At 45.7% G+C, this 16,718-nt stretch overlaps 1 protein-coding gene across 1 annotated transcript in view; it reads right to left on the bottom strand.

Moving 5' to 3' along the window:
• Nucleotides 1-2,181: 2,181 nt before the first annotated feature.
• The window catches only part of PITPNB (phosphatidylinositol transfer protein beta), a 348,647-nt gene continuing 334,110 nt past the window's right edge, over nt 2,182-16,718 (bottom strand). Inside the window, exon 11 of the mRNA XM_069214679.1 lies at nt 2,182-2,805. Coding sequence (XP_069070780.1) covers nt 2,755-2,805 — 51 coding nt within the window. The 3' untranslated portion in view covers nt 2,182-2,754. The remainder of the gene's footprint in view (nt 2,806-16,718) is intronic.

The raw sequence follows: 16,718 nt of genomic DNA, 5'->3' as shown, positions 1-16,718 counted from the left end.
GTATAAAAGGACCATGCTCTCTTAGTTCAGTGTGCTACTTCAAACATTACCGAAGGGTGCTGTTTGAACTGTAGTACCACCTCAAGAGGTTTAATAAACTTTGTCTTTTATTTCAGTTTCTGTGCCAACTTCTTTCTATATGGTCTGAGGACTTTGTACAGAGAAGGGCCAACCCCTTGCACTAGTAGGCCTTGCTGAGTCTTACTTCGACAAAGGGGCATTTCCTCCTGGATCAGGAAGAATTTAACTCAAACCTAGACAATGGCCTTCAGCTGAAGCTTACTGATTGTGGAATGACTTCTGATCAGAGGCCACATTACTTTCAAAATTTGGATCTGAAACTACATTCAAAGATATCAGTGGTTTAGAAGGGGATATCATACAACTTCTGACATAAGCAGGCAAAGCTACAACTGGAAGAGAATGTGGGCAGAATTGTATTGTAGCTACGTAAGTAGAAGATTATTTTTAAGCCACTGAATTGTTCATATGTTTTCAGTCATGCATATTCTATCTTGCAGAAGTACATGAAGTCAGGGAAAAATCAACTGTAATCCCCTCAACTATCATCTCACAGAGAAGAATAGTAACAAGGGGCACAACTGCAAGTAAATCACTCTTCACCAACTCCTGAGATGACAGAGAATGGGAATAATATAGACTGTCTGCCTATATGAACAAGACCCATATGGGATGAAGTTATACTAGGTAGCGCATGTAAGAGACCCTTGTAAATGATCTCAAATAAAGTAAGCCCAAAAACTACACCACATGTAAAGCCTGGGGAAATAGAAGATGATGATACAGCTGGAAGTCTTTACCACTCCCTTTTTTACTGCACTGATCTTTGTGGAGACCGGGAAATAGCTCTGCCTTTCCAGGAATTCTAGCTTGTGAAAGAATAGCATGTAATAGGAACCCATTTAGAGTTACAATTTAGCCCTGACATAGTTAACAACAGTTGTAAAATTATTGAGGGGGTACTTGACAAATGTGGAAGGCTACAATTCATAACATCAATATATAGGTTAACTAATTCAAGATCCCTGAGAGTGTAAGAAATAGCCTGGCCACAACTCGACTAGATATTCACTGAGGGAGCAAGCAAGAGACTAGTCACCCTCACATTGTTTGGCCACAGAACTGCATTTGGAATAAGTATAACAACTGGAAAAAGTGAATGAAGCTGCAACATTAAAGGCATTGGTAATGCTTCCTAAACATGGCACAGCACCATGTACACCACAGAAATAGGGATGAACTCCATGAAAACATAAGATGTATTGATGGAAGACCTCAAACGTGGGACCTGTCATCAGTGAACTCAATCAAAAGTAGCTAACCCAACAGACTTTTTTAAATCTCTGAGATGTTATCGATCACCAACTATCTTCAAAAAAGTCTTCAGTTCTTGAACGTTTATATTTATGGCATGGAACAAGGCAACCAATGTTGAAAACAGTGCAGCAGAAAAATATGTAGGCATGTATGTGAAGTGGTCATATGCTCACAAGGGAGAGCAAGAAAGAAAACATTGTGAGACAAAAGATGGAAATGTATTGGAGCAAGTCAGGGACATGGTTGACATGCTGTGCAACCAGTAGATTTATATATTTAAACTAAGGCATGTTAACTTCCTGGTCCTCCACAAGGTTCCACAATGGCTGAAAGTGTTGGCGATGAAACAAAACTGGCTTTAAGACAGTCTAAGTTATGCTTAAAAATAGTGCAACTATGTCCTAATTATATACCTTCAATGCTCACATTACAAGATCATTATATTCCCAAGTCTACTTAAGTGTCAAGTAAATTGGTCAGATGCAGCATTTATAAACTTTCACTAGGCAAAAAAGCAATGAACATCACAGTCAAAACCTAGTTACAACATGAAATCAGCACTGCCATAATTAGTCATCTAAAATGTTACCAATTTGCATAGACTACAAACAACAACTGCTGAAAGGGGTAATTTCAGAAATATTATGGTAATGAATATTATACTTTCATATCCAGCTCACAACACAAAAGAACATTTCTAGTAAGCCACTATTTGCAATACAAATTGACGTTGTTAAAAGACCTGTAAACATTTTAAATACTCTAACCGTACCAACAAAAACCCACACATAAATTGCTGTGACTCCATATTTTCTAGTTTTGATTCATAAAGCATACAAAACATTATTAAAAAGTAGGTGATTTATTTTATTCTTATGTTTTTTTTAGAGGATCAGGGTCGGTGGTAGTTGCAAGCAATAAACTAAGAGTTCAACCTATTATTAGAGTTTGACAATGTGGGAAAAATATTCAAACTTTTCAAATTCCGCTGCTTTGCAATATATAACGGAAACACCTGAGAATGCAGGTTTATCACTGTGGGAGTCAAAACCTTATGCTAAAAGTATGTTGTAGATGACATTACATCAGTAATAACAATAGACCTATTTAAAAAAGTTTCTTTAGCCTTTTACAATACATTGGTCCTGAACTTTACATCCACATAAATATATAGGTTACTGCTTCAAACGATTTCTATGTGACAGGAAATTTAATTTAGAAGTTTTTCAGTATTTACAATGAAAATATGATCCTTTACATCTTAGCTGATGTCAGGTACAGTCATTCATTATTTTAAAAGATGCCCTGTGTATGGCAGCCCGTGTGTCTATACTATAAATACACATATAGACACACTCATGAACATACACACAAGTATATGAAAGTGTCAGCGCTGCATGCAACATTGGCAGGTCTTCATTCATCATTGGCAGCACTCGTCCCTCTCACTTGACCTTGGTTACGTAGCTGTAGTGAAACAAAAAAAAAAAGAATATTCACTTTTAGACAAATTAAATGATTTAGTTTCTGGGACAGTGGCGAGTGAAATCACCACCCTATGTTCCTCTTAATAAACCATATGGAAATACAGGGAAATATATTTACTTAAGATCACAACTCATTATTAAAGCTGAACCAAAGAACATCTCACGTTTTGGATATTCAATTAGATTTGCCCATTTCAGAGGAAATATTTTATATCAAGAACCATGCCAATTATTGTTTTAAATGTGAGTATCTCAAGAGCTGCTAAAGTAAATTACTTCCAAGTAAATATTTAACACTTTTGCGAGATGTTAATTTGTTTGTAGATTTTGCAGATACATTCAAAACGGACCCTCTGCTTTGTGTCAAAAAGTATAAAAGTATTCACAGTGATTTGGAGGAATTGCCACAAGACATTTATAGTCTGCTTCCATTGCTTTACTGGGAATTCCAATAATGTACCTAATGGACATTATAAGTAATTTTGAATGTGAGCCATAGGATGAAATAATACATTATTTAAATCAAAAGGAATAGACACATTTAACATGTGAAACTACAGTATACTGCCCAATACCACTTACTTTCAACATATCTTGACAACAGCTCATGTAAAAGGAACAAAAATATAGATTGAAGCCAAGAGCTATAAAAAGCCATAAAAAGTATTACCTTTGTTCTGACAGCTTCCCAAGCCTTTGTCTACTTTGTATTATGTTGTAGTAGTAGTACTACCAATATTTGCATGCAGTTCCTTGTGTATTATTTAAAATACTCCTTTGCAATGCCATGACAAGCTTTAAAATCTTAAAAGGAAACATTTTCAAACACATGGAGTGTGAACACAGTCAAGCAAATATTTGTATTCAGATCACGAGCAATGTACTGATTCACCTTGGTTTGGTGGTTGAGAGTTCTTACCTGTTCACACTAACATTAAAACAGACATGTGTAATAAACATATGTTCCTGGAATCTGGTGATGCTCACCGCTGATATGCTTCGAGAATTTGAAAAACAAATATGACAGAGCACTAGAAACAATGGCAAATAAGAAGGCCTTCAAACACCCACAGTGCAGTGCATTCATAAAATTACAACACAATCCCTAAAGTTTAATACAACTGCAATCAGTTAGGAGTTAAAACATACAAATATAAGTTCTTTGTTAAATGTTATATATTTTAAAACATAAACAGCATGGTTGGGTACTGTGTTTTACTAGTATCAATGAGCTTTTTCAAATGAGTCTAACTTCAGTCCCTCAAATGAGACACAATTTTGTTTGCAAAAATGCAAGTAGGTCCCAAGTTGCTACTTTACAACTATCAGTTATGGACATGTAAGGACTGCATAAATTGCGACACCATTAAATGAACTATCATTGAAATTACTGGTTTAGAAATGTTAAGCTATTAAGAATGCAGCGTAAGGTCAAGGAGTGCAAAAGAAGACCAAATGAGAGACCTGAACCATGGACTGAGCCAATGATCAATATAGTAAGTGATGCCTAAAAGGTGTTGGTAAAAAAATAAATGACTGTACAAAACGTCTAAGACAGTCAATACGCTATGGGAAATTAGCTTCAAATGCTTTCTCCAACATGACATATTGTGAAGAAGTTTTATTATTATTGACCTCTAATCTCTACGCTGCTACCACCTGGATCCTCAGTACCAGGACTGTGCTCCCAGTCTTTGAGACCCCAGCTCAAGCCTGCTGCTCGCCCACTGTCCACCTAATGCAGAAGTACACAAGGTCTCTTCTGCCCAGGTGGCTTTTTCATTGGCATTTGCTTGCCTGTTTTTGGCATTTTTACCGATTTATTGGCTTTTACGCTATTTGTAATTTAGTGCACTCCAGTTGCTGTTTCCCACTCTTTCCTGCCTTTTTTTTTTTTTTTTTTAACCTGCCCGGAAACCTCCAGAACTACTTATGGAGGTTACTGCGCCAAAGCAAGCCTGTTGGTGCCCATCCGTGCCTGGACCATGCCCAGTGCCAGGACCCCTGGCCCTCCCACCATCTACTGCTACACTGCCAAGGACCTCTCCTGGCCATAGACCCTGGATGCCGTAACAAGGCCCTCCCCCCATGCTCAACCAAAAGACCCTTCACCTGTCACCACAGCTGCTTCGCCTGCCACACAACCCCACCTGCCTGCACCAGATCCTGCAGGAGTGAGCCTATACACATCCCGAAAACCTCTCCAGTGCATCCTGCTCAATGTCTATTCCCTCTACAAACAATCCATAGAAATCTGGGACACCATCACCACTCTAGCCCCTGACATTGCCTTTATCAACGAAACATGGCTCAGCCCCACCGAAAACCCAGACATTGCCACCGCCACACCCATTGGCTACAAGATGATACACAGAGATTGCACAAACACGACGGAGGCATTGCCATAATCTTCAAGGAAACCATCTGATGCACTATCACCAATGACGACACCACATCCCTCATATAGCACCTCAATTTCGACATCCATACAGACTCCAAGACTACAATAAGAGGTATTATCATTTACAGACCACCGGGACCCCGACCAGCCTTCTGCAACATCATCCCCAACCTCATTAAACCGTGGCCATAGATTTGCAGCACTACATCCTCCTCGGCAATCTCAACTTCCACATTAACGACCCCAACAACACCAACACTGCCACCATCCTAGAGACCCTCATCAACATCGGCCTCCTCCAACTTGTCACCACACCCACACACTAAAGCAGACACACACACTAAACACCATCTTCACCTCCAGCGACAGACTGAATTTTGCCCACACCCCAGAGCTCACCTGGACTGACCACGCTATCGTCCACTTTATCTTCTCAGGCAGACACCAACACGCATTCACCATGCCTCACAGGACCACCCAACGAAGCTGGGGAAACATTACCAAGACACAATGGACCCAGTCCAGTCAGCACTTCACAACCCAAAAACTCAGCAGATCTCAACCAGGCCATCCAGAACTTCTCCACCTGGGTCACTAACTGCACCGACGAAGTTGCCCCACTGAAACCAGCCAAACTCAATAAAACTTCGAAACTAGCCAGGTGGTATACCCGAAGCTCAGAACCACCAAGCGCAGCTGCTACCAACTGGAGAAGCGCTGGCGAGCCTCTAAGGACCACTCCTACAGAGCCACCTACAAGGTAGCCCTCAGCGAGTATCACAGGAAAATCGAGGAAGCCAAGAGAGCAGCCATCACTAACTGCATCAACTCCGCAGCAAACCACACAAAAGAACTACTCAAGATTGTCAAAGATTTCGGCAATCCTTCCACAGAGAACTCCATCCAACCCTCCCAGGAACTCTGTGACTCCCTCTTGGCAACTTCCACAACATAACCACAATCTATAACAACTTTGACCCCCAACACTCCAGCCCCGGTCTCGATAACTGCAAACAACCAGAAAGCATCTAACAGACCCTCACCACCCGCTGACCACTTACTGTGCAGACCACCCTGACCGCCATGTCATCTATCCACTCCAGGGCACCCACTGCCCTCTGCAATCAATACCTCTTCAACCTCGGCGCAATCCTATCAGCAGAGAACTCACCAACATCCTCAACACCATCTCCACAGCAGCCTTCCTGGATGAATGGAAACAAGCAGAGGTCAGATCCCTACTGAAAAACCCCAACAATCTCAAAAACTACTGTCCGATCTCCCTATTCTCTTTCCCAGCCAAAGTACTCAAGAAAGTCATCAACAAACAACTTACCGAATACCTGAAGCTCAATCAACTTCTCGACTCATCGCAATCTGGATTCTGTGCCCAAACAGCACTGAGACTGGGCTAATCGCTGCCACAGACAACATCAGAGCTCTCCTCAACCATGGAGAAAGTGTCCCTGATCCTCCTTGACCTCTCAACTGCGTTTGACACCGTCTCCCACAAACACCCTCATCAACATACTCCACACCATCGGCATACAGCAAAATGTCCTTAAGTGGATCACATCTTTTCTCTCAGGATGAAGCATCTGACTGCCTCTCTTCTCTGCACACAAGGACATCACCAGCAGTGTACCCAAAGGATCCTCTCTCAGCCCCACCCTGTCCAACATTTACATGACCCTCTCACCAACGTTTTCAGATCCCACAGCCTCAACAATCTCCTACACAGAAAATACTGAACTCATCCTCTCCCTCACTAAGGACCCAACCAACACCAAAACCAACCTCCGCAGCATCATGACAGACATAAACAAAGGGATAAGAGACAGCTGCCTCAAGCTTAACTCCAGCACAACAGAAGTACTAATCTTCTGTAAGAACTCCTCCATATGCGACCACGGCTAGTGGAAAGCAGAATTCTGACCTATGCCCACATCAAGAGACCATGCGCAACCTCAGCATCATCCTCGGCAGCCAACTGATAATGAAACAACAAATAAACACAGTTGCCTCCACATGCTCCGCAAAATCTTTAGATGGATCTCCATCAACACCAGAAAGACCATTACAAAGGCCCTCGTCTCCAGTCGCCTTGACCACTCAAAGCTCTCTACACTGGACTATCCAACCAACTTCTCAAAAGACTTCAGACCATACAGAACACCGCAGCCAGGCTCATCTGGGACCTCCCCAAATGGACTCTAATCAACCACCCACCTCCGAGACCTCCACTGGCTCCCCATCCAGAAGAGATGTCAGTTCAAGATCCTCATGCATGCCTACAAACCACTACACAAACAAGGACCATCTTACATCAAACACCATCTGAACTTCCACCTGCTCGGAAGACACCTGTGTTCTGCCTCACTCACCCTAACACACACACCCTGGCTCCACCACAGCCACACTGGAGGCAGGTTGTTCTCCTACATCGCCACCAAGATCTGGAACTCCCTACTCCTTCAAACAGCACCCTCCCTGACAGAGTTCAGGAAAAAGCTCAAGACCTGGCTTTTTTGACGGAGACATAGCACCAAAACACTCAGAGTGCCTTTGGGGTCACAGCTCGTTCTACAAATACCAACTGATTGATTGATTTCTTATTTCACCTCTACATTCTCTGGTCATTCAAGAAAGTGCTTATATGAAGCCTTATTTCATCTGCATTTTCTCAAACCAACAACCGGTATGTTTTTGTGGATACACAGGGTACCTTTCCCACAGCTTGTGTAAAATTTGTAGCAAAGCGCTCTGCCTGACGCTACTCATTGGCCCACTTGTAACTAGCTAATAATCGCCACATAAAACATTAGTATAGCGTGGTCAATATAGTTATTGAGTCACTTTTTTAGGCATTTATCCAACGTGCAGTGTTTCACTTCCCAGAGGTCTAAAAGTTTAGCAACAACCATCTTAATTGTCAGTAAATAGCCGGTTCAAAGCATAGCTGTATAATGAAACCATCCTCACAGTCGGCATTGAGTCAGAACTCGTTACTGACAAGTTGTATGCCTGTGCATTTAGGAAACTCACTTTAACCTTTTGACTGCTATGGATTGGCCATTTTCTGGATGTTTGGGGTAGCTTGTACTTAAACCTTCATAACTTTTTCCCACAAACGTTATGCACACCACATTTTCATCGGTTTTTCCAAACTTCATGGGGATTCTAAAGGTGCATAGTTTGTAGATTCCCCTTGAAGGTACCTGGAACAGAGCCATTTAATAGCTATTTTTGTTTTTTTTAAATGGCATTAATGAAAGGTTTGCTATCCCATGATTACCATCCAGAAAATTACCTCCATAATCTTTCCAATTTTCTAAAATGGTAATCCATTTTTCTTAACATTTGTAGTTTCAACCCATTCTGCAAGGGGTCATATGTGCAGATCCCACAAGGTTTTCCAAAAGAAACTAGGGCACTGAAATAAAAATAATGAACATGAGTAGGTTAAAAACAGCCATTGTTGACAACGTTTTCATCTATTTTTGTCACAATGGACAATTTACAAATGCAAGATACCGTTGCATACGTAAGATCCTTCTGGTTGCAAGTACATATGAGGTTTATATGCAGTTTTAGTCCTGCACAGTCTTGAATAGGTAGAACCTCAACCAAGATTCCTGCACCCCGTGGTCCAGGTTGTCAAGGAGTCCCACCCAATTCTCCTTGTACTCAACATACAGCTTCATCTGCCAGGGGATGTGCAGGTGCTGCGATTGGGGAAGCAAAGACTGGTGCTGTATCATATGGGCGAACATCACTCTGAGGAAACGGCCATAAACTTGTAGGTAGGTGACAATCTGAGATGGCAGCGACTCCAGATTTACGCGCGAGTACCATCAGGGCTGGGTCGGGGGGATGGAATCCTGCTTGTAGGGCCGCAAATGACTTGAGAGCCATTCTCAAGGATCTAAGAGCACATAAGGGAACCCGCCGCCAAAGTGGCTAGTTGGGTGGAACACCCGCAACGCGAATCGTGGCATTTCACTAGAGGGGGCCTCCACATGCAGACAGGGTTCCACTGAAAAGAAACCTTGGTCCCCCTTTCAGACAGAAGCCGATGCCCAAAGCAGAGGATTGTCTGAAGAAGCCCGAAGAGCACCATAGGCATACAGCGGTTGGATGCCAGAGGGGCTGTTTGTCAAGCTCCATTTAATCAGGGCCCAAGGGAGGGGGGTGGGCAGCACCCCTATTGCGAGAACGCCAACTGACACAGGTGGAGCACCAGGCAGTAGAGCTCCACCGAGGAAAAGCCCAGACACCCCACACTTCCTGTAGGCCACAAGTTTATGGTTTACTACTCGTGGCCTGGAACAGGGAGTGCAGGAGCAAGAGCGGCAGCAGGCCTAGCTCATACATGAACTGCAGAAGGGTGACCATCTTAGCAGCCTGAACTCAGCCCTAGAGCACAAGATTAAGGTGCGTTGATTTTGCAAAATCTGTCCGCTCCAAGAGAGGGTCAATGTTGTCCCTCATCATGTGCGCCAACCCTGCACGAACAAGGATGCCCAGGTATTTGAGACGGGGCGGTGTCCAGCTTAATTGGTAGTCCTGAACGGCGATCGCCCTGGTGGACCGGATGGTCACCTCGCTCTTCCCCCAACTGATCTTGTAACCAGTGACTTGGGCAAACCAGTCCACAAGGGTGAGAAGAACCGGGAGCAATCTAGGAAGATCCCCGGACATCAGCAGGAAGTCATCTACAAACCAAAAGATGGAGGAAGGGCATTACTCCCCCCCCACACACAGTGTGAGGATGCCCATTATCTCCATAGACTGATAAATGGCCACAGCAAGAGGTTATTGGGCAAGCAGAAAAAGGAGTGGAGAAAGCGGGCACGCCTGATGCGTCCTCCACCGAATCAGGAAGGAGGTGGACAAGTATCCTCCACAGTTCATCTGCGCTATTGTGCTGTCATAGAGCCACTGGACCCATAAAATTAAATTGTCCCTCTAAACCAAACTCATGGAGGGCCACAAAAAGGTAGCCCCTTTCGATGCGGTTAAACGCTTTCTCAATGTACAAGGATAGGGTCTCTGGCTCATCCGACAGATCATTAGCCAGCCACAGGACCTGAGCCGAGTCCTCAAGTGATTATGGGAGGTTCGACCCAGTCAAAGCCAACCTGCGTATGATGTATCAATGTGGGGAGAACCTTCGTAAGCCAGGCCACTTGAACACCAGCCCAAACCTTACTATTGCCGCTGAGAAGCGAAATGGGGTGGTAACTATCACAGGACAACAGGTCTTTGCCTGGCTTTGGGAGCACCATTATGAGGGTTTTACTAAAGATTGGCCCCAGACCACCGTGCTCCTCCGCCTCCTTGAACGCTGCCACTTCAGCAGAGGTCTATGTATAGACGTCCGCCAGAAAGCCATCCTCACCAGCAGCCTTTTTCTGTTTGGGCGGCAGAAACCACCTTCACAATTTCCTACTTTGTGATCGCCCCCAAAAAGAGGGATTGCCTCCCGTCATTCAGTTGCAGAGGACTGACTGTCTCAAAGAATTGTGCAATGTACTGCTCATTTGAGGGCACCTGCGTGTTGTGGAGGCGACCACAGTACTTCGGCAATGGTATCTGCTATCCCCTGTGGGGGGGGGGTGGGTACGAAGCTTCTGGTATCTGATCACCGGGCTGGAAACCTCCACCTCCCACTGGAAAAGTTAAGCCACCAGCAACCTGCAGGCATTCTCATCCTGCTCATAGCAGGGTTTGTGAATCACGTATTCTGCCCTGGAGGTGAAAAGGTCATTCAGCTCCATTTGCACCTTCAAGATGGGCAGTATACAACCATGTAAAATTACCAATGCCCGTTTCCATGGAAGCCTGTTGAGCCACCCTCCATTTAGTATGGACAGTGCGCATCACACATCAGCTGCCCCCTAATTGTGGCCTTTGCTGCTGCACACAATATCCCTGCGGATTCCACCAAGCCTTTGTTGTCGTTAAGATACATCTAGACAGGGGAGTGGAGGGTGCTGCTTCTGCTCTGACTACCAATTGTGAGGAACATTGAACCGCCATGTCTTCCTGAACAGCCGGGTCAGACTCCAATCCAGCTGAAGGCTGACCGTAGTGTGATCCGAGCGAGAGTCTGCCTGTCACTAGCAGTCTGACACTAGCAGGGTGAGGGAGTGCGAGAATAGGAAGAAATACAGCCATATTGGGTGCCATGGACTGGGGACAAGAAGGAGTTGGACTTATAGATTGGGTGAGAAGGCACCAGATATCAATAAGACCATTACTCTCCCGGACATCACACAATATGACCCTGTCAGTATTAGCTGCCCGATCATTCGGGCTGATGCAGTTGAGGACAGCATCCACAGCCAAGATCCAGTTGCCTCCAAACATGATAGGTGCGGAACCCAGGTTGGCAAGGACACGGCTGAGGCAGAGGAGGAAAGTCGCCTTGGGCTTAAAAGGGCTGTATATCGAACCCGCACAAATAACTCTGTCCTGAGGCAGCACAACAAGATAGCCCCCCTCGCTTTTGCGTGGTGGGAGGCATTCCCAGGAGACAGTCATTTGGGGTGGATTCTGTGGATAACCCTGCCAACCAAGGTGTGTCAGAGTTTATCAGGCTTTCGGTAAGTGAGATGAGTCTCCTGCAACAAAGCAATATCAGACTGCTGTGCACTCAGATACGCCAGGACGATCTTCTGCTTGACATGAGTAAGGCCATGGACTGGACCGTCAGCGCACTGGATGAGCAGTGTATAAAGGCAAATAAGTGAACCAGACTATTGGGGGGGGTGCAGCAGGGCAAGCCGAAGGGGTGAGGAGAGAAGAAGGAGGTGAAGCTGGGGTAAAAGGGAAGAAAGACGGTAAGGGTGGGGGAAAGACAGTAAGGGTGGAGGAAAGACAGGTAACGCAGAGGGAGAGGGGAAGAAGTTGCCAGAGTAAGGACGGGGCATGGGCTCCCCAAAAAGAGGTCATTTAGTTGAGTTAGAGATAATGGCGTTGTAAATTTATAACTGGACTTTTCTTGCCACATAAATTGGTCAACCCTGTCTCACAATTAGGTCACATAGTAGCACCTGAAATCCTAACTGTCAGTATGACAGCAAACGTATTATAAGACCACTTTAGTACTATTTGTAAATCTCACTCTGTTTACATGCCAGCGGCAAACGTACTGCTATGGAATTGAGCTGCACGCATGCACCATGCTAGAATTTGTTGCATGTTAGAGGTCACTGGCAAGGGAATGCTGGATTAACCAAAGCCCTGGATGTGTAGGGACAGCAATGTTGGAAGTAACATATATTTCCCAGTATGTTAGCCAGAGAAGTCATTGTGGCAAGAAATAAAAACAACTTCCTTGTGAACAGAGATAAGCGTGAACTTAGAATTTGGCAGCAGATGTCGTGTCTTGAGCCACAGATTCCTCATGTCTCCCAACTGCATAACCAATGCTGTTTACTCCAATATCAGCAGTCTCAGCTGTATTCATGCACTTCCTGTGTTTTACATTCGGCTCAGCGTTTTTGTGCTTTTAGGCTTTGTACACGCTATATAAAAACAGAAAATCTGTAGATAAATATGTAACATAACATCACTCGTCCTTTCCATTCAGGTAAAGCCAGCGGGTCACATCTGCAAGAACTGTAATTCAGCATTTCCTCTGGTGACATGCTCTAAGGATATTCTCAATTTATTTGCATTACTGAAAAATACTGCATGCAATTGCTTTATGCCCTTGGTATAATTAAAATCGCACCTTCATTGATCAGGTTATTTAATTTCAGATTGAACAGGAAACATCTATTCTTTTTGCTACCATTAGAACAGAAATCCTATTGCACATAATTACATCCCTGACTTAGCATCAGTTTAGAAAAACATACTGATATCTTCCTAGCAACGAAAAACCTCCTATGTTTTTTCTTACCGGAAGAGATAACCTCAGTACGAGTACCAGTCTAGCAGCAGACTGCCAGATATAGAAGGCAAAACTGAAACCAGACAGGAGGAGGGGCCATCACATGCTGTAACAGAAGGAAGGAGGAAGGCTGACGTCGTGTGATGGGCAACAAAAATGTTCTCTTAGTGAAATATCACCTGAGTGGGAACTTGGCACGCAAAAGGAGGGACATTTGGCAAAATGCACCAATAAAAATGAAGCATTTAAGACAAGCACAGAAAAGAACGAATGATAAGAGTGGGCATGGTTAAAAGCCCATATTCAATACAACATGTCTTGCAGACAGCGCTGTGCGCTGCCAAACTCGACCTAAAAAGGATGGTCAGGTAGAGAAACCAAACCTCACTGTATATGAGGAAGTGGAGAACCGATGGACCCACCAGGTCTTGTATACTCAACTGGGGCTGAAGTCCAGAACAGGCAGGGTGCTATGTCCGGGGATGGGGGCGGAGGGGTGGATGTGGGGGCTGATGGGAGCAAAAAAAACAAAAACTCAGGAGATACTGAGGCACCCCGCAGGCCATTAGGGTGAGGAAAGGGGTTGATGAGAGGAGTGGCAGAGCGGGCACAGTGGGCGCATAACTAGGGTGGGGGGAACTAGGGTTGTGCGGTGGAAAGGACATCCCAGTAATCTCCCCTGCCATGGTGCAAAAGTGGATTAACCTGCTACATGGCAGTAAACAGCAAAGAACATCATAAGGTGGCATCATTAACAGCAGCAAAAGCAACAAGCACCGTCATGGAACTCCCCCCCCCCTTCATCCAAGATGCACCACCACAAAGCACCCCACTCCAACAGTACACAGCCGTCAAGCATGAACAAGCAGGGCAGAGAAACAACAAGGGCACGCACACGTGGTGACAAAGAATCCAAACGTAACAAGATATACTCAGCCAGTCCATGTAGCAGGAAAGCGAGGGGTCATCCGCGGTTCCTTGGAGTCTAGAAGGTTCTAGGAGGTGCCACCCACAGTGATTCACAGGTGAGCAGGCTCCAATAGACCAAATTTGATGTCCCATTTGTGCACAGTCAGGTGCAGGGCCGGAAAAGACTGCCTCTGATCGTTGGTCTCCTGTAAAATGTTGCAGTGGTGGGGGCCATAATTGTGAGCCTCAGTCAGTATTTGCCAGGTATGAGAGAAAGAATGCCATGAGCAGATAAGGCTTACCAAAGTCAAAGGGCAATTGTGTCTGAATGCGATAGCCCCACTGTATCTCGAGGGGGGGAGAAGGACAGGCCCATAAGGCATGGAAGGATGTCACAGAGGAAGCACCCTGCATTGACCTCTTCCACCTCCTCTGGAAAGCTGAAAAAATGGACAATGCCACTCTGGTCCATGTCCTCCCTGTTTGTGACCTTGTGGTGGAGACGCAAGAGCTCAGACTCCTGGTCCTTAGCCAACATCATCAGCAACTTCAGCGCGGCGATGCAGTTCTCCACTCCATCCAGCCAATGCTGGAATACCCCTAGTACCGGCCTGATGGATTTCGTGTCTGTGTTGAGGTTGTGATCTTGGCATCCATGAGTTCCAGCTTGTGGCAGACTGCTGTGATCTCCTGCAGCATATGATCCATTGGGGCATCCAGGCGCGTTGGCGGGGCAGGTGTGGGGGGTACTGTGCTGAGCTACGGCCACAGTAAAAAGCAGTTGGTGGGCGCCATCCTGGAGGCCATGGGTAGCAGGAGCCACGTGTGGAACAGAGGGGATGAAGTTTGAGGGGACCCAAGTCAACAGCCCTTAAACAGGCCAAGTACAAGGAAGAGGAGGAGCCCTCTGTGGGTGAGCCAGGCACAGAGCGAGGGCCAGTAGGGCTATCTAGTGTCTACAGGCCTCTGGGTCTGAAAGAAATGGAAGAGAAACTATTCCCGATGGTCAGCACACACGTATATAAAGGTAACAGAAGGGGTAAGAGGCAGGTGCTAACCCTCTGTACCTAGCTTAGGGCCTCCACTCCCGACAGCAAAAGGTTGCGTGTCTGACCCAGTGAGGCTGAGAGCAGTAGGCGACAGGCTGAAGATATTGAATGGGGGCTCAGGCCAAGATAAAGAAAGGGATGGAAAAGAGTGGGGGGGGGGACAGGCAGCCAGTCCCAACAGTCCATATAGGGAATCCTCCATTGAATGCTGGCAACTGGGCCATCCCAAGGTGTCAAGGGGGCCCAGGCACCACGATGATGGTGTTGTTGCACTATAGAACCACAATTGTGCTGGTGAAGCCCCGCTGTATGCAGGAGGTGGGGAGCGTGGAAGGTGGGAGGCCCCTGACAGTGAGAGACACTGCAGACAGGGCAGTGGATCCAGATGGTGAGGTGACCGGGCCCAGGGTTGATAGAAGGACACCAGAAGTAGGGCCCCCAGGGTCAGGGGCACCAGAAGACAGAAAGGTGGCTGTGTGGTATGTTAAGGGGGGTAGGGGTGGCCCTGCTCCTATGCTGGTCCTCCAGGTATAAGCCCTGAGGCAGGCCAGGCACTACAATCCCCACGGGGGTCTGGAAAAGGCCACTGGAGCAGAGTAAAGCATCTAGAAGGTTTTGGGGGGGGTCAGCACACACAGGGAGATGGGCGGCAGGTGGCTCCCTTCAGGTGGTATGCTATGCTGGTGTCCAGGTGCTGGCAGGCCGGAGATGGGCTTGGCCACCCCGCAGCAAGAGGAAGGACACTCTTGCACCCCATCTGCAATCAGTGGGGCTGCTCAGGATCACTGAGCCAGCTGAACAGGAAGAATGAGGCTGCTGAGGGTAGTGTTGGGTGCCTATTTGCAGAGGGAGGCTGGGGCACTATAGGATGTAGGCGGAGGGCCCCTGGTGGACGTCAAAACCAACTCCAGCAACTCTTGGGACACAGGAGCTCCGGCCTGATGTGGCCATCTTTGCCAACAGCTAAGCTCCACACCTACAATATTTTCTTGCCAATAAGGCCTTGCAAACCTCACATTTCTCAAATTACTTTGAGAAAAAGTTCCGGAAGGGGAAGTGATCCAAAACAATCCAACCATACACACTTGTCCTAATGAAAGCGCAACCCCACTTCTGTGAGTGGGTATATCAGCCACGGCACGCCTCAAAACTCAACGTGGGAACATCAACAATTCTGGTAAAAAATTACCTAATCTGACAGTTTTCCTGGTTGTCAGCTGAGCCCAATTATTTGGGCTTGGGTTCACCTGACAACCATGGAAACCCACTAAATTGAGGCGCTTTTGAAAACTAGACACCATGGGGAGATGCGAGTGGGGTGCAATGAGTTGATAGCAACACATTTTCTTACCCACAATGCCCTGCAAACCTCAAACTTTGCCTAAAGTCACACATTTACCTTACATTTCTGATGGAAACTTTTGGAATCTGCTGGGATCCACAAAATTCCTACTCACCAGCTTTACAACACTGTCCTGATAAAACTTGCATTGTTCCTGATTTGATCCATTCCTGTATCAAGTATTCGATCCAGCTATACAAGAGGGATAGATCTTTTATCAGGACAAGGGTCAATAAAAATCTGTAAGAAATGGGGTTTCTGGTTGGCTAGGGTATGCACCTCAGCCAGG

The sequence above is a fragment of the Pleurodeles waltl genome, chromosome 11 (assembly GCF_031143425.1).
Source record: "Pleurodeles waltl isolate 20211129_DDA chromosome 11, aPleWal1.hap1.20221129, whole genome shotgun sequence".
Lineage (NCBI taxonomy): Eukaryota > Metazoa > Chordata > Amphibia > Caudata > Salamandridae > Pleurodeles > Pleurodeles waltl.
Note: the sequence above shows the minus strand (reverse complement) of the source record. Positions and strands in the feature narration are given on the sequence as shown.